Here is a 27,468-nt window from a genome sequence, read left to right on the forward strand (position 1 = left end):
AGTGGCCAAGCAGTCTTCATTCCCTGAACACTGGGACTTTGATCGTGGGTTCATGCCTTGCTCGGACAGACTGACCATGTGGAGTTTTCTGGGTTTTCTCCATGTCTGTAACGCCTAAATAAGGGCCATTTTCCCTTAAAAAGGCCTCCTGGAAGGCACCCCCCATAGGCAGATTGTCCAAGTGTAGCATTGCCATAACTAAACAAACCATCATTTTTATTTTTATTACTGTCCATTCATAACACTGCAAAAGAACCTGGATAAAGTATTGAATAATTTGATTTGACTACTATAGAACTTATGATCATAGGAAATATATGCAGAAAAGTGTACTATACTTTAATTCACTTGAGAGCACTCACTCCAGGGCTACGGATGGCAATTAACTTTTCCTTGCTTTGTTTCAACTGTAAGCATTTAACTGTCTTTTAACTTTGTATTTTAATTCTTTTTTCTGTCTTTTTTTTCAGTCTAAATTCAGTTAGTCCTAATTGTAAGTTAAATTAGGGACTCAGCTTGGTTTTCCAATTAGGATATGATAGGTTAGGTTAAATTAGATTAGGGTTTGTTAGCTTTAGTCCTCTGGTTAGGTTTGTCCAAGGTTATGGTAGGCTAGTTTAGTTAGTAAGTTAATGTTCAAAAATAAAATAAAATAAAAATAAATAAATAAATAAAAAATTGGGGTTGTTTGTCTTGTCTAGTTTGTCGTCGTGTTCATTTCCTTTTCACGCTGTCTGTCTAGCTGTTAAGTGATCTGTTAAGTGGTATTAAGATTCGCAATCGCATTCAGTTTTATTAGTATTAAGTAGATATAAGTCTTCTTACTAACAACCACTTGGCACTAACTTCTACACTTAGCTATTTGTGGTGGCACTCAATTATCTGTGTTTGCTACACTCAAGTTTTCTTTTAGACCCTTTGGGGGACTACGACCTTGCAGCCTAAAAACTGCACGCCAACATCAAACATAGAGGGTACAGTAGCCATACATATGCCATTCAAGAGATCCTAGCTTTCTCTACTGTCTATCTCCTCCCCCTCCCTTTCCCTTACCCTCCTTTCTGCTGGCTAAACACTTTGTGTCTGGCCAATGTCTTTCTTGTATGTATGTATACTTTAATTCAATATTTCCCAAACTTATTGGTAAAATAGAGCCCTTAAGCAGGAAAAACTTTTTTGCAGAGCCCATAACTCATCAGTATCTTTTATTATAAATTTGTACAATTGACACAGAGAAAGAACAAAGCCACCAGACTAATGTTGAATATTTTATTATTATTTCACTGAATGATTAAATTGAAATACATATATACGAGGGCTATTTTTTAAATAAGGTCCGTTTGTGAATGAAAGTGAGAATAATGCGCAATCACAGCAGTATGCATGCGCTTCTGCTCTGAGCAAGCTTGGCGCGCGTTTTGACACCATTTGCAGCCATATCGTCTGTCTGTATGCTGAGCTGTAGAAGTTTAAAATGTTTAAGAAAATTGAGTCTCCCGCCAACTGTGAGATACGATCTGTTATTCGATTCTTGAATGCAAGAAACTTGGCAGCAGCAGAAATTCACTGTCAGATTTGTGAAGTTTACAGTGATAATGCTATGAGTGACAGTAAAATTCGAAAATGGGTAAGAATGTTCAAGAATGGGCGAGTTAATGTGCATGATGAGCCACGCCCTGGCCGACCTTCTCTGATTTCTGAAGATTTGATTCGTGATGTGGTTAACAAAGTTCGAGAGGACCGACGATTCACAATTTCAACATTATCAATTGAATTTCCACAGATTTCAAGATCAGTTTTGTATACCATTGTTTTGGAGAAACTGAATTATCGAAAATTGTTTTCTCGGTGCGTTCCAAGACTGCTTTCTGACAATCACAAAACAAAAAGATTAAACAGTGCTTTATTGTTTTGACTCTACGATCATCCACACAGTCCAGACCTTGCACCCAGTGATTTTCACTTGTTTCGATACTTAAAGGAGTTCCTTGGTGGTCAACATTTCAACGACGAAGAAGAAGTGAAAACTGCAGTCGTGGATTGGGCTTTTTGACAGGCGGCAGATTTCTTTGAAGTCGGAATTCAAAAAATTGTTGAGTGGTATGACAAATGTTTAAACAAAATGGAAATTATGTAGAAAAGCAGATAAAAGTATGTAGAATATGGAAAAAAATATATTTTAATGATGTTTACAGTATTTTTCTTCTTATTAAAAAACAGACCTTATTTAAAAAATAGCCTTCGTATAATTGTTTACAACTATTTATTAATAAACAATTATATATATTTTATTTTTATCATTCAATGAAATGTCAGTTGTATAGATGATACATGATAAGGGAAACTATCATGTTGAGGTGTGTACTGCCAGCTCAGATAAATAACTGTTCCACCACAACATTAAACTCAACAGAGACTTAATTAATAAACAATCCTCACAAAGCACCTTAATTTGCTGTGATTATTTATTTTGATACAAACTAACATTTTCAACCTATTCTATAGGCCATCTTCAAGTTCTCATAACTTTTGAAATGATAGTTATAAAGTTATTTCAAAAATTTAAAATTAAAAAATTAACAGGAAAAATAATGGAAAAAAAATATAAAAGAAAAACTACCAAAAATGTAATACCACATACATTAATATAACAAGTAACATAAATATGACAAACATTAAAATCAGGAGCTCACGATTTTCTTCACTAATATTTTATTACTGTATTTCATTTTATACTTTTATTTTTATGTTTGTTATAATATATATATATATATATATATATAAATATAAAAAAGCAGAAATATAGTTCTCAAAACTCTTTTCTTATATCACTAACTCAAGTATTATCCCTTCTGTTTAGAAACAAGCTAAGGTCTTAGCTATTCAAGCCAGGTAAACCCTCGGATGATCATAATAACTATCATCATATTTTTCTTTTGTATTCCCTTTAAAATTTTGGAAAGAAGAATCCACAAAAGAATTTCTCCAATTGTTGAATCTCACCTGCCTATTGATCAAGCTGGCTATAGGCCTAAATGAAGCTGTGCTGATCAGGTCCTAGTTCTCACTACTACTATCCAAGCTGGATTCCAACGGAGACTAAAAACAAGAGCAGTGTTCATTGACCTTATTGCTGCATATGATACTGTGTGGAAAAATGGCCTCCTTTTCAAACTTTCAGGTATTATTGACAGCAAGAAAACCTTAAACCTGATAAACTCTTTCCTAACAGAAAAATAATGGTGCATACAAATAATAAGAAAAGTAGAACTAGTATTCTAAACAATAGATTACCCCAAGGATCAGTCTTGGCTCCAATGTTATTTAATCTTTATATTTCCAATATCTCAACCACTTAAAATCTTTGGCTTAAAGTTTTGTATGCAGATGATATAGCTCTACTTCAACAAGCTTAGTCATTTATGTCTCTTGAAAATACTATTAATAAGAACTTGAAATTATTGTCAAATTATTTTATTAAATGGCATCTGAATCCAAATCCTTCTAAGATGGTCTCTCTTACATTCCATCTAAATAATTGTGAGGCAAAGAGATCACTGAATCTCATGTTTTAACTAGTTAAGTAATGCTGTATCAGCGTGTAGTCAGAACGAAGCTGCTTGCACTTTTATTTTCTAGATTATGTGGGGAAAAAGAAACAAAGAATCATTCGTCTCAACAATATATTTGATTTCTATTGGATCATTTAAAGGTACAAATATAAGGTCAGAATAAGCCATTAATTGCTATGCCAACGTCTCATGAAATTCTGTCTATCACTATGGGCCTTGGACTTACAGATCGACTCATAGCAATCTTTATTGTAACTCTTTAAAAATACTGAGTCAGTTATTTTTTTCACTCGAGTCAATGTAACATAGGTAAGACCGATAGCTGTTTCTTTTTCCCTATATCTATTTTGATTTTCAGAAGAGTTAATTCCTGTGATTTATGTATAGTCATCAAGTATGCTAAGGTAAGGGGAAACTGTCTTCAAGATCGCAATATACTGCCATCGTTAGAAGAGTGTGTTATGGGGATTATTGGAAACAGATTACCATAGATGAAAGGTCCCTGATAGCTATCGAATTCCATTAAAATAAACAGAGGAAGAGCTGGAGGGCGAGCATTAGGAGCATAAATAATGTAGCGTATAGTTCCTAGTGAACCATTGACGAGACCTCCTTGCACCCATAAGTTGACTCTCGGCATGATTCTGGCATTAACTGAGAGATTCAAATACTTGGAGAGACCAAGAGCTGAGTCATCTTTGGACAAAGGTGGGGCAATATCTGGAATGTTTTCAGATGCTATATAAGCAAGAGGGCATCCAGTTGACTGCAAGTAGTTTTCGTTGCTTTGTTTAACTTGCTCGTTTGTTGGATATAGCTCTACTGCCGTTTGGAACTGATCAAGTTCATTTCTGGATAAATAGGCTCGACTTCTTGTCATCAGAATGTTCAGATCTGTATCAGAGAAATCACCCGAAGCTAGATGTTGTAAGACATCTGTAAAGGAACTACCTGCACTATTTTGTCTCTGAGAATTACTAAGTTCAATGAACTTCTCAAAAGAATCAAATGCGAATGTAATGTAATGTCTCAACAAGGTCCCTACCTCGTTGGGACATTACATTGTAAAAAACACTCGAGGAGAGAGGAGTATCTTTAACAGGAGGAAGCTGACAAAAATCATCAAACAAATAGATAAAAATCCACCAAATGGCTCATCTTTCTCGGGTTTATCTCCCTCAATCTTCTCTCGATCATGTAAAGCATTCTTGCACCAATCATTGACATTCAGTCGTCACTTCGTTCCAACAATAAACAGATCACTCACGAATCTCATCCAAAATACTTAGGTCCCTTACGTACTGTCATCATCTTGAAGTGACAAAAAATAAGAGCTATAAATAATAATCTTTCTAAACTGGCAGGTACTACATTGGGATGTGGGCCAGATTACTGCACTTTCATCGGTCTATTCATTTGCTGAGTACTGTGCTCCCATATTGGAAAGAAGTTCGCACACACAGACACTCAGTTAAATTACTCAATGGGAGTAATTACTGGTACCTTAAAACCAATTCCAACTATTTGGCTTCTTTATCTCTGCAACATCGCTCCTTTAGATCTTCGTAGAAAATAGCATCATCTAAACTCCTTGTGAAATGTAAATTCATCCCAGATCTTCGAATCAACAGTATTCTTCTTAATCCTCCTTTCTTAAGATTGAAATCTAGAAATCCTTTCTGGTTGGTTTGTGATCAGTACAACATAGTTATAGAATGGGAATCCCTCTGGAACAATTTATCCCTTTCCAATAAAGATTTGGCAAAGGATCCTGCAGACAGACCACCTGGTTTTGACTTGCCACGCTATACCTGGTCTACCATTAATAGAATCTGGACCTCAGTTGGTAGATCCAACTACCTTCTTAATAAATGGAATATGTCCAGAGATGCATGCTGCGATTGCAGTCAGATTCAAACTATTAAGCATATAGTTCAAGACTGCCCTCGGCGATCCTTTGGCAGAGACTTGCTGGATATCCACCAGTGTAAGCGAGAAGCACTGGAATGGATAGACGCCTGGACATTAGACTCATCTAACCTTTTGGTGTTAATTTTTGTGTTTGCTTGTTCCATTTTTTGTGCTGTATTGACTGCTATGTGCAATATATATATATATATATATATTTTTTTTTTTCCTGTTAAATTTTTATTTTTAATTTTTGATGTTCTATTTTGGAACACTTTGTAACTGTCGTTCAAAAAGTTACGTAAACTTGAAGATGGCCTATAGAATAAATTGAAAACATTAGTTTGTATCAAAATAAATAATCTCAGCAAATTAAGGTGCTTTGTGAGGATTGTTTATTAAATAACCGTTCTCTTAAAAATAGTTATAAAAATAAATAAATAAATAAATAATGCATTTGATTCATTAATTTTAAAAAATGTTATTAAATTCATGAAGCCCTAAAATTTCAGTTGCAGAGTCCTAGAGCTCTGTGAAGACCATTTTGAGAAACATTACTCTAATTGGTCAATTTTGATACTATTAACAAAAGAGGCTTCCTTGATGAAAATTTAATTATTTTCTTCTACAGTATATGAAAATGCATTCTGACTACTATGAAAACAATCAAACATCCATAAGTCAGCCAACAGTTTATATTGTTATGGTGCCTACATAACTGATGATGTCTGATCAGTGCAGCTGTGAATTTTGTATATTGTGTTAGATCCAGGTCAGTGTTGTGTAGTTTAATAGTATACTGTTTGTTTGCAAGAAATATTGCTTTGTGTAACTGTTATGTTTCTTGTTTTCAGTAGAAAAATGCTTGCAATGTCTGTACATGTTTGTATTAAAAATTTACTATATCTCTGAAGCCTCTTCAAGCCATCCTTCTGCTCTATGAGGAAGAGTCAGTCTTTCTATAGACAATTTAGGATGATGTTTGTTATATTCTAATAACATAAGTTGGATTGTCAGACTGGCTAAGATTAAATAGATAAAAATTTGTTTTATTTATGTTGCTAATTTAAAATAATTTAATTAGTAGATATAGTGATGAAGAGCCAAGAATGATGCAACAGTATAATAATTAAGAAAATGACAAAATATATAAGCATACCTCTTATAATATGGTAGTTATGTTCTGAAAAACATAACTACCATGTTATGCAAATCTGTGCTATACAAAATAAAGGACTAATGCAAAACATAAGGTTAGGTTCCAAAAATTAACAAAAATATACTCATTTTTGTTACAAAAAGAAATATTTTTATGAAAGCAATCAAAGATTCATTTCTGATCAATAATTAACTAACAATCACAATTAAAAGTACTGTATTACATGTTAATATTAATTTTAGTTGAACAAGAGCATTTTCTTATTACAAAGTATCGTCGTTTTCTGAGCTTTTTTTTTGGTTGATCTTAATCAGAAATGTCTTCATTTTTTTAGTTTTACCATAAAAATTTTTTTATGTATGACAAAAAAAAAATAATAAAAACATGTTATTAATCGAAAATTTATTTTAGCGGTTTGCATTTGCTAGGTTGTTCAACCAAGCAATTTTTTCCCCCCAGAATGTGTGTTCAATACTGAATTTTTCAAGTTGGGAACAGTTCAAGTGCCAAGATACTGCTGTATTTCATTTGTCAGTTTTACAAATAATTACTTACCTATGGTTAAAAAAAAGTTTAATAACAATTACCTAAAGATGTTTAAATAAATTTTACTAAATGCAAAAATTAATCTATAAAAACAAAACACAGTGACAGTCTTAAATGCTAAAGTCTGAAAGCAATGACAATGATACTTGGTTGATAGGAAAACTAGGACAAGGATAAAAAAATATTGAAGTAATGCACATGGTATGTTAATTTTTCTGAATAAATATTATATCTTTCCCTATTGTATTTATTGACTCACTTCCAAAAATTGGTAAAGAAAGAGAAAGCTTTACTTTTGATCTTTTGGTTTTTTAAGTTTAAGTGAAATAATACCAACTCCATTGATTTAAAAATTTTTATATCTATTTTATAAAATTAAATGTTATATGACACAACTAAACAATTTATAAAAATAAACCAAACTATGACCATAGTCCAGGGGTCCCAAAATTTTGACTGTAAACCCCTTCAAAGTTTTCCTAGCCTTTTATTGACCCCCCTCTTGTTTGCTAATACAATTAATAATAATAATCTGATGAACAGTATTAATCCACACAGTTTTCATAGAAAAGGTCTTACTGGGTGCAAATTTAAACATCCTAAACTGTTATATACATAACCCATTAAACTACTAATTGTTAATGAACTGTTTGCATTCAATCTTTAATTGACTCCCAAAAATACCTTATTGATCACAGGGATTGATATCAATCACTTTGGGGATCCTTGCCATAATCCATTTAAATAAATTCTCCTATTTAACAATTAAAGAAAATTCTCGTTAATTCGAACTTGGACAGTTCAAAATCCCGTCAGTTTGTAACTGTATTTTAGACCTGACCAGGGATATATAGATTTACATGTTAAGGAATTCAGTTAGTTCAAAATACAGCTACTTCATAATTTGAAGTGAAAATTCTGCCTGAACTGTGATATGTGCATGTTAACTTATTCATTTAGAATAAAGTGTCTCCATGCTATAAGAGAACAATAGATCAAAAACAACTCTAATCGGGTCAATATGATTTTGCTTTTACAGTAACACATTTTCAGATGTCACCTTACATATGGACTATCTCCTTTTTTCTCTTATTTCATAAAATACAACTGGGTTTTTGAATTGCAAGATTGAGACACTGTGAAACCTCCATTAACACACACTCCCAAATAGCAGACATCACCACTTAATGGACAATTTTACAATCCCCAGACCCTTCAAATAAGGTATCTATTATATTCACTTCTAAATAGCAAATGCCATTATCCATAACCAAACTTACATCACGCCTTCAATATTCTGAAAAAATTAATTACATGTGAAATATTTTAAAATAAAAACAATCAGTTCAAACACTCTCTCAGATGACAAATTTTGACTGTAGCCATTAAATAAAGACTAGCTTGAAACAGGAATAGGATTGGGCAGGTTATAAGAAGTTGAACAATATTCTTTATCTGTTAGAGAAGTTTAATCTGATTAAGTTGTCAATCACCCATATATCATTATACATATGATACCAAAAAGCTACAAAACTTTTCCAAAGTTATTCATTCAGTTGACAAGAACCATAGTATAGTAGTAATGAAAAAAGAAACTTAAAATCATAAATGTGAGAAAACAGAATATCTTATCAGACTTTAAAGTGGTTGGCTTTCATAATATGACCTTTGAACTTTTACCAAACAAATGCTGTTGTCATAACCGTTTTAACAACTTTATAATGCTAAAGTGTAATTTTTTATAAATCAGTTACTACAGACAAATCTCTAACGATTTTTATTAGTTGCTTAGATCATCATAAATGACATTACAAATGTCACAATTCTGAATGTATTTTTCCACCCCTTTAAATAGATAGCAATTGCCTTTGTAACTTGACATTTGAACGAGATTCAGCTGTAAAAATCTTGTTTTAATTGAAAAAATAAATAATATATTATATATATATTTTAATTATATATGCTACATATACTTTTTGGTATATTCACATTCCTAGCTCAAATTTGATGTTTTTGTAATCCATTGTATTCTTCATTATATGATGACCAGGTTAAGATACAGTATAGCTGTCAGCATGTACTGTACCTCTGAATAGCAGACAAACTTCTCAGTCCAGATGGTGTCTGCTATTTGGAGGTTACACTGTATTTGTAGGGTTGTAAGCTATTACATTTGGGCAACTTACTACTTTTTGGGCCACTTTAAAAATAATTTGGGCTACATTTCAAGGAATTCTGCTTTACTTTTTATAAAACCTATCTGGCAACCTGTGAAGTTCTCACCAGATATATGCTGTTTACCTCAGTTTATTTATAATATTAGTTGTATTAATTATTAATTAACAAAAGTAGCATTCTGTATACATAGCCATATTCTGTTTGCTTAATAAATTACATCAGTTACATGACATTTGGCATATTATACAGAAGTATGTAAATCTCAGATAATTCAAAATTTGAAGTCGCAAATATTTTGTCTCCTGAATTTCAAACTAACAAGGATTTCCTGTAATAATCTAATCTCTTCAAATTTAAATAGGTATGTAGTATTAATTTATTTTCATAATCTTAATAATAATACATATTAAAGCTAAGTAATAATAAATATGAATAACTATTAAAATATATAACAACATTACATATATTCATTTAAAAATAAAAATAAAGGTCTAATTATTTATACTCACTAATTTGATGATAACTTACTTGACATTATTAATTAATACATCAACCTTTTCTCCTAAGAAAAATCGCTCTTTCGCAAAATTATAAACATCTTCACAAAGATCAGCAATTCTACCATGATTAGTCAAAGTAATTAAATAAAATATTGGACGTTTCAAATAATATGAAAATGATGATAAATAACTTCGTGCTTGAGTTTCTGATTCAGTCGCTTCTTTAAAAGTAAGCCCAGAATGACCAGTTAATGAACAAGTCCACACAAGACTATTGCATAAAATCACACGTTCAAAGAATTCCCTGAAAATAAAATTATAATTAGAAAATTACATCATTATAGTTATCATCATACAAAATTATAAGATTTATACATATGTATTTTCCAAAAATCATAAAGTAAACATATAATTACTAAATATTAAACATATGAAGCAATTTTTATATCAGATAATTTATATAAACCAGAATGGATGTAAATAAATACACAGTATATATTCAAGGATCATAATCAGGAAAAATCAGTCAGAGGAACTTACGGGTCTCAAACAAATGGAGCAAATGAAAAAATCATTCATGTTCAACATATGTCATGTGTATACCAAGCTGCAGGCTGTGTTAGACAATATTGATATACTTGCAACATCGTTAACATCAAACAAAATGCAATGTTACTTTCATCACAAAGAAACATCCTTTTAATGCAACATACAAATCTATCTGGCTGTTAAGACATTAGAATTTGGCAAAAAACCATAGCGTGTGCTTTGCAATGGCTTATTTCAAACGACCACTTTTATTCAATATATCAATTGATGACAACTGTTAGTGAGACTACCCAAAGATGGAAGCATTCCTAACAAACTGCATTACATAGAAAAGGCAGAAATTCTCAATAATGATGTTCAGAATGACATAGTTAATGATAATGCTCTGTCCATTATTCAACATAAAAACCAAGAAGATATCATTCATCAGACAATTTCCAGGCCAAAATACATCAAAGTTCACAATGTCAAGTCTATAGGGGAGTGAAACAAGATGTCCAACCCACATGTTATTGATTATAACACAAAGTTCATATTTAAAACAATTTTCTATTTCTCATATATTAAAAAAGCCAGATGTTACAATGTTAACTTTCTTTGGCTTTGTTTTTATATGAAAATTGCAAAATACAATCAAATTTGATTAATTCAAATTATTGGATAAATTGAATATATATCTATTTCTCTTTAAATTCCTATTTAAATCAGTGCTAAAAAATAGTTAATTCAAATATTTTGGATAATTGAAAGCTAGTATAGTTCATATTTTGAAAGTAAAATAGAAAAAAGAAACTTGAATATAGTTAACTGTTATTGTTCCATCTTCCACGTAGACACTGATGTTTATTAACAATTTTATTTCAAACAACACTCTACACATAACAAAACATCTTTTAACTTCAACAAGATTGAGATGCCACACTTCCCACTCAAATTTTGACGAGAGCCACTTATGTTATCCTTTTCGCAAATGCTCTCTCACAGATCAATTAATAATAATAAAAAGTTCATTTTTGGTTTTTAACATCATCCCCACTTGAGTATGTGGAAACTGTACTCAACTTAGATATCAGAGTCTCTCTGGTCTTCATATCGTATTATATGTTAGTAGTAACTAGCGGTAAGTTGATTGGTGTATTCTCTAGAGTGGATTCCTGTCTCCCTTACTGACACTGATGTCATCTTTTCCCTGTTTGCATAACTATTATCAACTTTCAAAGGATAGATACATTGTACCAATCTTAATATTTCTCCCTTTTGTAAATCTTCAGAGTCTTTTACAAAGTCACCAATGTTTTGTTAGTTCCACATCACTTAGGTAATTAAAATCAATTGTAGAACCCTCAGGTGTTGCCCCTCAAGAATGAGTTGAAAGTCAGTGGAAAGAGATTTCCCATATCCTCAGATACATAGGTCAAAGATCTTGAATTAACCACATTTTCCACCTCATAAAATATGGTAAGCAGCACTTTGTAGTTCAAGCAAGCCCTCCTTAAAATACTCAACATTTCCTTTATGATTCTAATCAGTCTTTCCCACAAATCTCCCCACAAGGTGAAAGTAAGAGGGTTAAATTTCTATTACATTTTTTTGAGTATTGCTCTCTTCTCTACCTTTTTCCAATTGATTTTTGTAAGATTTTTTGTTCCTATAAAGTTGGTGGTGTTGTCAGAGTATATGATTCTTAGTCTTCCTCCTCTGGCTATAAATTTTCTCAGGCTTTACATAAATGCTTCTGTGGAGAGCAAGCTAACCATTTCCAAATGGATAGCTCTGTAAACAGTACAGGTATAAAGTTAGACCCATGTGGTTTCTCTCTATTGTCTCTTGTTTTATTTTGTATGACATTTCTGTTTACACGTGCACTAGCTAGTCGATCTGTCAAAGCTTTTTGCATCCTTTAGTGAAAATTAAAAATTAATATAAAAATGAATATTATGACATTGATTAATGATAATAATAAAAAGATTGTTAATAATCTACATGTATATAAATAAAAATGTAAATTTTGTTTCTTCCTAATCTCAAATCTCCAAAAATTCTCCACCAATTGCTTTGAAATTTTGACACAACGTTACATTTGAATACGCGCGTATTTTTTATATACCTACTATTATATAGATGTCACGTAAAATTCCCCCCTGCAGGAGAGTGGGAGAGGGTTAAGGCCTACTGTGAAGAATTTGGCTTCCATTATACTATTTTAGATGAGGTTTTTTTTTGCATTTTTGATTGAGTTTTAATAGGGTATGTCAAGAGAATGTACACTAGGAAGGGATTTTTTGAAATTCCCCGAGGGGAAAGTGTTAAAAATTATAATAAATACATTTTGAGCCACAACAATGCATGGCCAGGTCTGCTAGTTAAAAAATAAAGTTCTTAAAATAAATTGTTCATTTGAATTTATTAAACTTTTATATTTAAAAATTTTTTCACATAGTCTTTTATAAATAATAGTACATATTAATTAACTAATTAATAATTATATATTTTGGACTTAAGGTTTTTAGGGTTTCATAAAGAAATTTTTTTTGTTAAAATCTTTCTATAAAATCATGCCTAAATATTACATAAGACAGGGAAGGGGAGGGGGATCAAAGAAAATATTACGGTTTCTTACATGGGTGGTTGGGGTCTAGAATGGCCAAAATTGCCCTTACGTAATTTATGGACGGCCCCCAAAACCTGAGGCAGATCTTGATTAAGATCGAAAACATTTCTTTGTTTGTGTATCATTTCTTACCAGAAGTAAAGGTTTAACAGTGGTGTTTGCATTGCATTTCAATGACTGTTAACCCACATTTCAATTTTCTTACTCAGCCAGTCAATCTTCCCTGCAATATCGACTCCAATCAGCAAATGTATCCTTGATAGCCTGTTAAAGGGATTTTCTTTAGGACTATAATTGCACAACACTATGCCTTATTGTTTAAGTTCTTTTATCCATGTTCCATCTCTTATTCCTTTCACTGCAGAGCATATTCTTTTGTCATTAATTCAAAAATTGCATTTGTACGCTCCCTCTATACCAGAGGTGTCCAAACTACGGCCTGCAGGCCAGACCCAGCCTGGCAGGTGATTTTATCCGGCCCGCAAAAGTTTTTGAAAAATACTGATTTTTTCACGTGAACCCGTTTGATTTTCAAAAATTTATATCGAAAATTGAAAAAATATATACATAAAATTTTACTTAAATTTACAGTCATAAAAATATTATTTTGGGCTATTGTTTGGTAACTACCAAATTGGTACGAAGGCAAGCGAATAGCAAAGGTACACGAATACACAGATTCTGTTGGTTGTCTTTGTATTAGTGAGTAGAGGGGGAGAAAGAAAGAATCGAGAGCATTGTATGTGGCATCTCTGTAGTTGACCTCAGGATTGCCTTCTGTCGTCTTCTGTTCTATTGTGCATGACTCATTTGTAAATTGGTATGTGTAAATTCATATTTAATGTATTACAAATTAATTATTTTGAAGTTTAATATTATTTTTTTTAAGGTTTAAACATTTAAACATAAAAAGAACAAAGAAAAGTTGATGATGAGTGCCGCATTTTATAATGAAGAATGGGGAGTAAAATACTTCTTTGTGCAATCTCAGTCAAAGAATGGCAAAGCTGCATCTGTAATTTGCAATGACACTTACTGTAATGAAGGAATATAATTTACGTCGACATTATGAAACAAAACATGCTTCAACCTACTCACAATTTAAGGACAATCAGTGTACTGAAAAATTTATTTAGGAAGGCAAACTTGGAAAATGAAGCATTGACCTTAGTTAGCTTGAAAGTTGCTTATTTGTTGGCAAAAGGAGGAAAACCCTTTATGGATGGAAACATCGTTAAAGAGTGTATGATGGAAGCTGTTGGTGAGTTGTGCCCAGAAAAGTTGCAACTTTTCAAAATGATCAATCTGTCCTGTTACGGGACAGATTGATCATTGTAACACTGTTGCTGATCGAATTGACAATATTGGAAACAATATTCTCCACCAGATTACTGATAAAGCACAGCATTTCACTCTGTATTCTCTCGCAATGGATGAATCAACTGATGAACAAATGAACTCCCACGAACAAAAACTAAGAGTTTTTGTTCGTGGGAGTTCGTTTGATGAACTTAATGTCACACAAGAATTAGCCTCCATTAATAGTATGTACAGCACTACAACTGGAGAAGATATCTTAAAGAAATACAAAAAACGTTGACAAAGTATAACTTGGACTAGAATCAACTCCAAGGCGTGACTATTGATGGAGGAAGAAACATGTCTGGTGCAAACATTGGTGTGGTTGGGCAAATTAGAAAAGCTTGTGAAGGTGCAGGAGCATCAGCACCAATTTTTCTGCACTGTATTATCCATCAACAAGCACTATGTGTAAAACATGTTGATATGATATGCATTTTAAAACCGGTTGTTTGTCGTAAAATTTACTCAATCACATGCACTCAATCATCACCAATTTTGATCTTTTCTCGAACAAATTGAATCCAAGACCATTGACTTGTCGTATTATACTGCAGTTCGACGGCTTATCTGTGGAAAACCGCAATTTCAGTTTTTTAAGCTTAGAAATGAAATTAATTTATTTCTTGCGGAGAAAAATCACCCTGAACCACTTTTATCAAATGCTGAGTGGCTCTGAAAGTTGGCTTTATTTTGCAGATGTTGTGACACACATGAATAACTTGAACTTAAAACTCCAAGGTAAAAACAACTTAATTTGTGATTTATTCGCACAAATCAAAGCATTCAGGGAAAAGCTGATATTGCTCGAAAGTCAGATGAATGAATGTAATTTTACCCATTTCCTGTGTTGTGAAGAATTGAATACAGAAACTGATGAACAATTTCCAATCAGATTTGCAGTAAAAGTCATCACAAATTTAAAACAAGAATTTCAAAAGCGATTTTCTGATCTTGACACGAATTCAAAGGAAATTCGGCTGTTTCAAAATCCATTTGACTGCAACATTGTAGATGGTTCAAGTTAGTTTCAAATGAAAATTATTGATCTTCAAGCTAACGATCAAATCAAGGATAAATACAAAGAAGGAACCTTGGTCAATTTTTACAAATTTTTGAATGCAAAAGTGTTTCCAAATTTAAAGCAATTTGCTTGTAAATTTATTTCTATGTTTGGGACTACCTATATGTGCCAACAAACTTTTTCCAGGATGAAGTATCAGAAATCAAAGTACAGGGAAAATTTATCAAATGATTATTTGCAATCATTGCTTATAATTGATGTTTCAGATTTTAATCCCAACTTTAAAGAAATTCTTCAGCAAAAAACACAGTTCCATCATTCCCATTAAATGTTGCATGAAATAATTTTCTAATTATGTATAATTTAGCCATGTTTGTTTAGTATTGGTATGTGAGGGCCAAAATTTGGTGAAGAAATTTTTGTTCAATTTGTTAACATTGTTTTTTTGTTAAAAGTGTTAAAGACAAACTGTTTCCCACAGGTTCACTTCCCTATTGAAGGTGACACAGTCAATGTGTCACCCGAAACCAACAAGTGAACATTTGACTATTGGTTCTAAAATACTAAAAATCTTAACAAGTCATGGAAAAAACCCAGGAGGAGCACCCTAATAAAAGGGAGGAAATGATGATAATCCAGAGCAGTCATCATCAACCTTTTCTTAAAGTGTGTGTGTGTTCCGATCCACTGTTCCAGCCATTGTTGTTTTCTGCCACCCAAGAAGACAAAAAAGGATTACTCTCTGAACAGAGTTGCCAAACCATCACACCTACATTGCATCGATACATCTAGGACTTACGAGTATTTTAAGGTATTTATCAACTTGTGAACTTACTGTGAGCTTTCTCTCTCTCAGTCAGGGTCACAATAGGTTTATCCCTCTCTTTTTAGCAATTGTGCTAAGCATCTATATTAAGTTTTGAGCTATTGTGCTAAGCTTCTGATATGTTGTCATAAAATTTGTAAATAATATCCATCAATAAATGGGTATTTTTGCTATATTTGTGGAGTTTACTTCCTCCGGTCGTTTCCTTCCACCTCCATTCCAGGTCCGGAAGCCCATGAATGTGACCACTTGCGTGACGACTGATGTAATGGCCGTCAAGATTTCCATGTCCAGCAGATACGGTGGTGTCCATCCTGACCAGACATCAAAGAGGTGCCAACCCTGCAGTCACAGGTGAATCTGTAATTAACTGTAGAAAATAAAATTCAATGCTGCCTTAGTCATAATGAGATTTTTTAATTCGATGTTCTTGAACCATTTCCATATCTCCAAACAGTGTTTCATCCTTTCTATGCCCTCTGGTTCATATTCCATGCTTGTTGTCAGTTCTGTAATATATGACCTTTCCAATCCATTATCAATCAGTACTCAACTTTGCCGAATTCTGCATTTTCCATGCACCCGAACAGTTAAAGTTTGCATCAGTATTTCTAGAGTGCTTATGTGATTCATTAATGTAGGACTATCACTTCCAACATCAGCATTACCTGATTCTTTCCCTTCTTGATGTATGACACTAGTATAGGGACACAAACAGATACTTCTCGTATAAGGGAGTGTTTGATCAGTAGTGTAGTGAATGTGCTCTCGTTTTCAATCGTCGCATCAACAGATTAATTGGATTATCACTGGATATCTATATATCATTGGACTCATCTTGATGAGATCTTTCAATTGATATGTATTGTTTGTGTATCCAACAAATTTTTATTAAGGATTATTAGCAAAATCAACTCAGAAGATTTTCGAGCCAATTGCAGGCTTTGATCATTTAAGAAGTGATTCCCAACAGCACTGTCACTTAGTAGGCAACTTTGTAAGTGCTCCTATCTATTTTTATAATTATCGGATGATTTATAATGGAGTTATAACTCCCCATTTTCGCACACTTCAACAAAGGCCATTATTATTAACCGCGCACCACACTCTTGTAGGTTTTTTCCTTAAGTGTGGCATATCACTGGATTCATCATCTCAAGCTCTATCCAATATCTGCAGAGCTGCTAATCTTAATTTTGTAAGCGTTTTTTTGCAAAGCTTTGTTGACAGATTCTCTCAACCATAAGCAGGCTGCTCGCAAGCTAAATAGTTCTGTGACCGGGCTCTTCTGTAAATCAAAGACAGATAGTATTGTTCTAGACTTACCTGTTAGTTTTATAATAAATCAGGTTATTAATTATGATGTAATAAGGGTTTCTTTGACACAGAAGAACAGGTCCTATTGTTTAGGCACATGTGGCACTTTAGCCGAACGGCACTGGTGTAGTCAATCCGTGCTTCTCCATCAGCTGAACAGCTTGACTATGATTGTCAGTTATAATTGTAACTCTGTGGGTAATAATGGATTACCAAGAGAAATCCTTGTTAGAGACTATCTTCAAAGGGCTGAACATTGTTATGGAAGCCCTTCCAGTAAACACACATGGATCAGTAAAGAACAACATTAGGCTGTAAGGAACTAAGTCCGAGCGTTATTTTTATTTTACTATTATTTTTCGTTTTATTATATTTTGTTTGGGCTTATGTTTATTTAGGACGAAGGTTCACCACCACTCTTATTAGTAAAAAAAAAAAAAAAAAAAAAAAAGAAGATAAACCAACTCGCGAAGGAATGAGCACCGTAGGAAAAAAAAATTTTGCGCACTTGCGCTGCCCAGTGGAAATAAACAGTCTGCAGAGAAAAAAAATGGGGGTGGGAATCCCCACACTCACTAGTAAAGAAATACTTACTAAACTGTCATAACATCCCAGAAAATTGTGCTAAATACTTTGTAAACGGTTTATAAGCTTTTGTCAGAAAATTAAAGCTGCCAGAAAGAAACTTAATGTTAGAAAACTAAGTATGTAAATAAGGGGAGTAACCCAGCTGAATTGTGACGTCACCTCACAGCATAAAACCAGTACGCTAACCGAAGAAGGACAAGGTGATTTCCAGAGCGAGGTGATTCCTGATCGAAGTCCAGATTGAGAATTAGGCGATCCAAGGTGTTAAAGAGGAATTCGATTTGACGATAACGAAAGGATTGAGGAAATAGGTTCCTAGTATAGTGAGGTGACAGATAGATGTTTAGTTCATAAGAGATTTTGTTCATAGTTCTTAAGCATTTGATTTGTCGAATTTTCAAAGGGGAATTAAGATTAAGTTAAGCTAAGTAGCTGAGTTTATTGTCGGGCTGACTTGTTGATTTTCATTAATAAATTTTGTTTTGGATTATAGACAATTGTACATAGTAAATTCTATTTACTAATTAAATATATTTGAAACTTTTACTTTGACTTGATATTTGTTGTTATTCTTACTAATTTTTTTCGGTGCACGCGTAAAAGCCCAGGCCTGGCAAACTAATCTCGAATCTGCGTAAAGTACCCGTTAGGTTAACGGAAGTTTTACCAGCCGCAGTTAGTGTCGGTTTCCTAAGATACTAAAAATAGTACTTTACAAGGCAAGGCAGCATTGAACATGCATGCTGCCACACACAACCTTTCTGGCATGGTGCTGGCACTGAGAAGTTCAGGGCCAATAGCAAAACCCACTTAACTGATGTTATTAAACAGGATCCACAGAAGGGAAGTGGATCTATGAAGCTAATTACTAAACTGATGTCAGGAAAGAAAAGCACAGGAAAACACCCTGAGCTTATAATATCTCCAAACACAATTTCAGATGGGAAACAACTGCACCCAGCAGAAGTTATGAATGCACTTGCAAGAGACAGTGAATCCGACAAGTCTCAACCTAGAAGTGAAGAGTGTAACATCTCTCCCAAGCAGATCACTGAAAATAAGGGTACAAACAGAGCAAGACTTTAATATACTAAAGCAAGCAACTGAAGCTCAGCCATAAAGGGAAAAGTGAAAATCACCAGACCCTTGAAGCAAAGACTAAGGGTGATTATCTTTAATGCACTGAGAAAAGACAACTGGGAGGAAGTAATGAAAAAAGTTTATGACCAAAACAGAGGGTTAAGGAAAAGATGTCCAGAGAGGCATATGGCTCAGAAGTAGAATTCAAAACAGCCATATCACCAAAAAATTGGGAGGACCAGCAACACACTGTCCTGGGTATAACCCCAACAATTAGGACCACACTGATAAACCTAAAAAGGCTCCACTATGATTAAAGCACTCTGATAGTGGACAATTTCATCCCTATAACAAAGTGCTTCAGATGCATTGGCTTCAGGCATCTGGCGCACTCACTGTGCCAGAAAACAAATACAAAGAATGTCCAAATCTAGAAGAAGAAGCAAAGTGCACAAACTGCACAAAAGCTAACAAAAAGCTACCAAAGGGGAAAGGACATGATGCAAGGCACAATGCATTTGCAAATAATTGCCCAATTTTAAAAAGCTACAAAAACTTAATTGTAAAATAGACAACATATGAATAGCTCAGCAAAACTAATCAATTATAATTCGGAACAACCAACAAAAATGGAAGAACAAACTGATAAAATCAGAATACTGCAGATAAATACACAGAGAAGGAAAGCAGCTACTTCATTAGTTGTTAAAACAGCTAACAATGTAAACGCAAACATCATCTTAATTTAGGAGCCATACACTGTTAAGAAATTGTCTGTCTCAGTAACTGGCAAGTGTACAGCAATAGCCAAGACAACAAACCCAAAAGCAGAGTCATTCTCTGAAATACAAATATTGACACAGCAATGATAACTGAACTTAGCTCAACCTGAATAACAACAGTGGTGATAAACCAAGAACTGCCTCTATACATTATAAGTGTCTACTTCTCGCCTGTGGATGATGAGGAAGGCTGTATGGAAGAGTTAGAAATCATCATCAAGTTATTAAAGCTTGATGAGAAAACAACTCCAATGGCCTCTCTACATTTACATTAACAACAATAAAATCAAGAAGGTTCCACAACTCAGATACTTAGGCCTGTATTTCAACCCTACTTTTAGTTGCAGCCACCACCAACATACAGGAGATGCATAAAAAAGTTACACAGAAGGCTAACCATCTGTGTCACATTGCCAGAAACCAGTGGGGACTGAACAGTAGAGGCAGTAAAATCATATATGAAGGAGCACTGCTATATGCAGCATAAATCTGGGGTGAAAAAGCAAGCAAAGAACACACGAAGAGGAAACTTCTCTCTATTCAACAGAAGGCAATGGTGCAGATCTGTAGTACCTACAGGACTACACCAACAGACGCCCTGTTGGTTCTGGCCAATGTGACCCCAGTTAATCTAAAAATCAAAGGAATATATTGGAAATATATTGTTGTAGTTGGTTCTGGTCAAGAAAAAGGTATTTGACCAGGACTGACTACAACAACCTACCCCCCTCGAAGCTGTAGCAGACATAGAGCAAAAGGGGAAGATCCCCACTGACATTCTGAATTTAGTTGATGCCATAGCACATTATGGCATTATAAGCACATAGCAAGAACTGAACTAACTGGCAACCTGTAGATAGAGGGAACCTGGAAGTGCATCTGAGAAGGGAAATTAACACTGAGTCAAATAACTGGCAAGTCTACACAGATGGGGCAAAGAATAACTCGGGCACCATGGCTGGTATGGTAATCTACAATGATAAACATCAGACAATTCACCAACAATCATATAAACTGGATGCCCATTGCACAAACAATCAGGCAGAGCTATGGGCAATGCTCCAGGCTCTCCATACTGTACACAAAATGTGCAAAAGAATCAACAGCAACATACTCTGCTTTACAGACAGCAGGTATGTCCTCCACACAATAAAAAATACAGGAAAAATGTCTGATACAGGGATTATATGTTAAGGCAGTTAGCCAAAAAAAATAGCAGAAAGGTGATGTATCGAGTTTCATTGGGTACCCGGCCACTCAAACAACAAACGAAACGACCACGCAGATGAATTAGCCAGGAACATGTAGCAGAATCCCTCTGTAGCACATACAAAACCACATACAGGAGGTAATCATGGAAGAATGGCAAAGGGATTGATCAAACTCATCAAAGGGAAGGCTTACCCACAGCTTTATTCCATCTATCAGACAATGGCAGTGCATGTCATACTTCATGCCAAATTATAAAATAACAAAGTGTTTAACTGGGCATGCAGACTTCCCACATTATCTGCACAATTCAAAAAAGTGGACAGTGAGCAATGTGACTGTGATATGTCAACAGGGGGATGCACATCATGTCCTATTCCATTGTCCAAAATATGATTATCAGCATAGTCCTCTTTATGCAAACTGCATTCAGCAGGGACTATCTTGGCTGCCAAACTCAAGTGACTTATGCAGCAAAAAGGAACTGTACATGGCAATGGCCACGTTCATAAACAGTATAGCCCTTCGCTAACAAGGACTAATCTCTATTAGGTACAAGGACTAAAGCAAAGTATAGCCAACCACAAACCATTAGTCAGTAGGCAACATGCCAATCAACCAGTAGACAATGCACCAATCAAGATGACAACACAACAAGAAGAAGGAGACACATGAAAGAAATGACAATACAGCAAGAAATGAAGAAGAAAATTGGAGCCACCAACACCCAGGGGCTTCAACATAAGCCAGAATGGCCATTGGTAATACTCTATGTAAATACTGTATTTTCAAAATAGAACCAGTTAAATAAATGCAATGCAGGGCTTCAAGGAGAACCCACCCTCCCTATCTCAACTATCTTTACAACTTCCCTTCCATCAACTTCTCCATCAATATTAAAATTCTAGTCAGGGAAGTTGAAAGTAACATAAATCAGTGTTAGGACAATGAAAACTGTCAAGGAGGACTATCTAGTAGGGACATGGTGTTTCAGATTTTCACTTGTTGGAACCCATTTTCTGGAGGGGGTCAGTTAGTGTGAGTCATCCTAAACAAGTTGAGACAGGTATGCCAACTGAGGCAAACCCAAAGGAAAGCTACTGACCCAGCTCCAGATTGGTTGGCCAATGGATCTAAAAATTAGATATAAGGTAATGTGACTGTTCAAAGAAGAAGAAATAAGCAAGGCATGTTTGTTGTTGTTAGCAATGAGATGTATTGCTATACATACTGTAAATCAGTGGTTGGGGAACTGGGGTAATAAGGAATTTCCCAAAACCTAGAGTAAAAGTTTTCAATGAAATTATTGTATTCCAAAATGATAATTTTATTTGATTTGTCTATTATTTATTAATGTATTCTCTTACCACACCGGTTTGTTTAAAAACAATACTCACACCCAAAACCAATCACCAGTGTGAAAACTTCCAAAAAAGCAAACATTTTCGATTCCCCTCCTGGGATCTTCATCAGGCTTAATTAGTTCTTTCCGTTGGAACTGCATTCAAAGGTTTTTCAAAAATTTTTGAAGAAGCGCAAGTTATCCGAACAACCCAACATCAGGAGCATTTAAGAACATTGGAAGCAATCAAAATTTCTAAGGCCGATCACCAATCTGGATGCATTAATTTTAAAGAAGAAATGAATCTCTCTACCACATGGCAGTACTTATTGGAAGACAAATCGTGACGTAATTAATAGTATAATCATAACTAGGGGATAATTTTATTATGACGTGCACTCGACGTGTCCCCATTGGTTAAATATTATTCAAAGCGGCTCGTGAATTCCTTCTATTTTAAATATTTTTTGGAAGCAGGACACGTTCTAAATTTTTAAAAAACCTTCGAATCCAGTTCCAACGGAAAGAACTAATTAAGCCTGACGAAGATCCCAGGAGGGGAATCGAAAATGTTTGCTTTTTTGGAAGTTTTCCCACTAGTGATTGGTTTTGAGTGTAAGTATTGTTTCTATTATTTATTATTTTCATAATTCATTTTCAATGTAAAATGATTCAATAAATAGTGTTTAATTTAAATTTGTATCAATTTTTTCCTTTTCAAAATGAGAGGGGTAATGTCGACTTACACAAATATATTTTGGTGTAATGGCTAAAAAAGTTCCCCACCCCTGGCTGTAAACAGTGTAAAATAAATGGACTTAATCTGAGTTAAACGAGTCGTAAAGTGTTCTTTCTGATGGACCACAAATTCAGAATTTGGATGGCACTATTCAAAATATACTAAAACCTTCAACTTGGAGAAAATTTGAGTTAAGGAAATTCAAGTTGGAGATGTTAAATCCCTATGCTATATCATGCATTTTATTTTCTTATAGTTAAAGAAATAATTGAGTTAGATGTTTGAATTAGAAAAGTTTTACTGTAAATAACTTATTTCCTATAATAATCAAGCATATTCTAATAATTGCTCATATAAATAAATTGTTTTAATAATTGAAACAGAGCATTAGCAAAGCCTCTTCTGGCTTACAGTATTGTGTTCATTCTTAAAATATGTTTAATCAATTTTGATTAAACTTTGAAAGTTAATCATCTACTTGTGTACTTGTGTAATCAAATAATTCACCCCAACAACCTTTGAAAAAAACCAGTAAAAGTTAATTGAAAACAAACGTTTTCGACCGTTAACTCAGTCTTCCTCAGGTTCTAACTATTGAGATTCGTTACAAGTTCAAAACTCTTTCAGAACATATTCAAACTTTCGAATAGAACCGTTGCACGTTTGTGTTGCCATGGTATCATACGACCCCGGGCATAAGTGCTGATCTGCAAAACGTGGAATTGATTAAACTCTCCTACCGATTGGACCATCTGCGATCCCTGGAAACTCTGGAAATATACAAAGCTGGACTGCGCACAACCTGCATCAATTCTAAAGATGCATGTAACATTTCTCAAACTTGGAAGTTTTGTTACGAAGGTGAAGTTCCCCATAGCTCTATTTAATGTAATGTACTACATCCCTATCCCTTCATTTATATATGCAATGTAATTACATTGTCTTATTGTGTATGTCAACAGCACGTATGATACCATGGCAACACGAACGCGCAACGGTTCTATTCGAAAGTTTGAATACATTCTAAAAGAGTTTTGAACTTGTAACGAATCTCAATAGTTAGAACCTGAGGAAGACCGAGTTAATAGTCGAAAATGTTTGTTTTCAATTAACTTTTACTGGTTTTTTCAAAGGTTGTTGGGGTGAATTATTTGATTAAACTTTGCCATTTTTCATTAATTTCAATGAGGAATCCAAAAATGTAATAATTGGGGGTCCATGACTTCATTTTTGAGATATAAGGTTGTTCATGAGCGTGCGTGAAAAAAGCGACGTCCCAAAATTGCTAGAATGTCTTCTATGTGGTTTATAGAAATGAGTTCATTCTCAAAATTTGATGGGCCAATTTTAATAAAACTTGCCATTTTATATTGATTGTGATGAAGAATCTAGAAATGTAATAAATGTAGAAAATAGGGGTCTATGATTTCATCTTCAATATAAAGTGGGGTCAAAGTGACATCTGCACTCCTTGAGTATGCCTAAAAAAATTTAGGACCCAAATAAAAAAACATCATTGCAATCACCTAACAGAAAATAGATGCAAAAATGAACAGAACATAGTAACAAAGCAATTGGCATAGAATGTTTTAGTTTTGGTTTTATTTGTATATGACAACACAACACAGGTGATCCGCCAAAAGGGAATATCTCTCGGGAGGTGTTTTTTGGGAAAATGGCCCTTATTTAGGTGTTACTAATGTGAATAAAACCTGGAATACTCCACATACTCCAACCCATTTGCCAGGTGCAAACTCACAACCAACTACCAGTGTTCAATGGTTTTATCTACTTAGCCACTGGTGGGCATTGACGACATTGCTTTATTCATGGATTGCCTCTCCATGTCGGTAAGTGTAAGGATCATCTCTGTGTACTGACCAGTACAAGGACCACTTCTCCTTTGACTGGCAGGTGTGAGAATTGCTTCTCATGACCAGTGGATGCAAAGATGCCTCTTTCTAGCAGCAAGTGCAAAGTTTGCCTTTTCAGTGTCTAACAAGTGCAAGGATCACTTCTTTCCTTTCTGCTCCACCTCAATTCTATTGTGATATGACAAAGTCACACGACGTCCTAGTTACCCCTCTAACTTGTATTGTGAAGTAAACTGCCATGGTTGTCCTAAATAACAGTATATTAGTAATGTTCATTATTATTAAATAATTGACCATCAATACAATATTTTCAAATAGCCAAGTCAGTCAGAAAAAGTGAATATTTGTTAATAGTATCAAAGTTTGATATTACTGATATCAGAAAGTTTATAAATTATCTTTCTTATCTTTCTTAATAGAGGTAATTCAGGCACTTTATTCAAATTATTTTTCATGTATTTGTCATGATACCCTGAATTAACTAGTTTTCCTCTATTAGTTTTTAACTCTGTTGGAATCGTGCTTTTTTCCTTCTTACAACATCAATATTCGTTTTATTCCAATAATCACCCATCAAAAATGAAAAAAACAAAAAAATCACCTAGTGGGCAATTACAGGAAATACAGGCATTCTAATTCAAATATTTTAACATGTAAAGATACATGTATCTTAAAACTGAGAAATACAATTCTGAACATACTAAATTTGTTAATAAAAATATGCTATTCAGTAAGGTAGTACAAGAGAAAATCTCAAATTTTATTGCTAATAAAATCTGTATATGAAATGATCAGTAACTTATCTCTAAAAGTGAACTATTATAATTTTTCCAGGAAATAAATTGTTCAAACAATTGAAATTTGAATTTAAGCACACCATTATTATTAATTTATCATTCCAAATTAGCACTTTTTACTAAATAAAAAATAATTTTTAAAATTACTGGATTTATTTCTGATAAAGAGCACATTATAATCTAGAAAATTCGGTTATTATTTCAACTTAGATTTGATTTAATCAAAATTAGGTATTTTAGGAGTTATAAATGCATATTTTCACCCTAGAATAAAAACTATTCTGCATTATTTTAATCTAAATCTTGTTGTAATACCAATTTTTACATAAGCTTACATCAATCTAATACATTATAAATCAAATATGTTAATAAAATTTCAAATTTTATTTGTTTTCACGATCACTAAGGAAAATTGATTTATAGCCTTCCTAAATAATAGAAGTTCAGCAGACATTAATTAAAAACTGGAATTGCATTCATTTTTTTTTTCTTTTAAAGCATTAAAACCATAGAATTCCAAAATCAGATTAACCTATTTATAAATGAAATAATGGCATGGAAATTTATCCATTATACAAAACTTATAATTTTCTGAAAATGTATTTTTGTAGAATTTTCTTAAATATGAACACAAATGAAAAAGAAAAAGACAGTGTTTAATGAAAAGAGTAACAATGAAATCCTCCACAAAGAAATTATCTGTGGTTTTCAGTTATACTGTAGGCTACTAAACTTTTTTGAACCTTTGACGTCACACACACACGATTTAAAAAACTAATAAAAGCATAACTTACTCATAACTCCTGAATACTTCGTGTGTCAATTTGCAATAGAACAATTCTTCATTAGGATCAAGATCATTTGGCGGATCTTTCCTGACAAACAAATGTTTCCCAAGTAATGGCATTCTTCATAAGATTCTAAAACAGTTTAAAATTATAATTTCAATACACATCACCTAAGCCTAATCTTAGGGTTAACTTATTATTTCCGATTTCGGATATTGTGGAAAATATATTTTACAATGGTTTAATTTTTAATAATCGAGCATTGACTGAATAACATACACTTTATCTCTTAAGAAATTAAATATTTTCTATAACTTTTACAAATTTACACGATTTACAGTGTCGATTCACCCGCTCAAGGCAGGACTGAGTATTGTAGGAGGAGCAATTAGGCAACTTAGTAATTGAGTATTTCGATTGGCTCTATGTGTTTCACGTGACAGGAAACAGTCATTTTTATCAGAGGACTCTGGCGTTGTTTCATTACTATTTCCGTTATACGTAAATTCACAATTTTGAGAATTTAAAAATAATTCTTTAAAAATTTAAATATTATTTTAAATACGATACATGTTATTAATTCAATAAAATTTAAATTATACAAGACAATTTTTATCGTATTACTTTAAAGTAAGAGTATATTAACGTAGGGGCCGGATGGCCGAGCGGTCAAGGTTAGCAGCCTGCCGCTCTGGGAGACCCGGGATCGAATCCGGACGG

At 33.5% G+C, this 27,468-nt stretch overlaps 1 protein-coding gene across 2 annotated transcripts in view; it reads right to left on the bottom strand.

Annotated features, from left to right (window-relative positions):
• The window catches only part of Acf (ATP-dependent chromatin assembly factor large subunit), a 99,946-nt gene extending 72,762 nt beyond the window's left edge, over positions 1-27,184 (bottom strand). For both annotated transcript variants that reach the window (XM_067276866.1, XM_067276865.1), the window contains exons 1-3: positions 27,028-27,184; positions 26,755-26,880; positions 9,892-10,167 (exon numbers count right to left, since the gene is read on the bottom strand). In XM_067276866.1, coding sequence (XP_067132967.1) covers positions 9,892-10,167; positions 26,755-26,867 — 389 coding nt within the window. In that variant the 5' untranslated portion in view covers positions 26,868-26,880; positions 27,028-27,184. The remainder of the gene's footprint in view (positions 1-9,891; positions 10,168-26,754; positions 26,881-27,027) is intronic.
• Positions 27,185-27,468: the final 284 nt, after the last annotated feature.

Source organism: Centruroides vittatus, unplaced genomic scaffold, assembly GCF_030686945.1.
Source record: "Centruroides vittatus isolate TY-2023 unplaced genomic scaffold, ASM3068694v2 contig_717, whole genome shotgun sequence".
NCBI lineage: Eukaryota > Metazoa > Arthropoda > Arachnida > Scorpiones > Buthidae > Centruroides > Centruroides vittatus.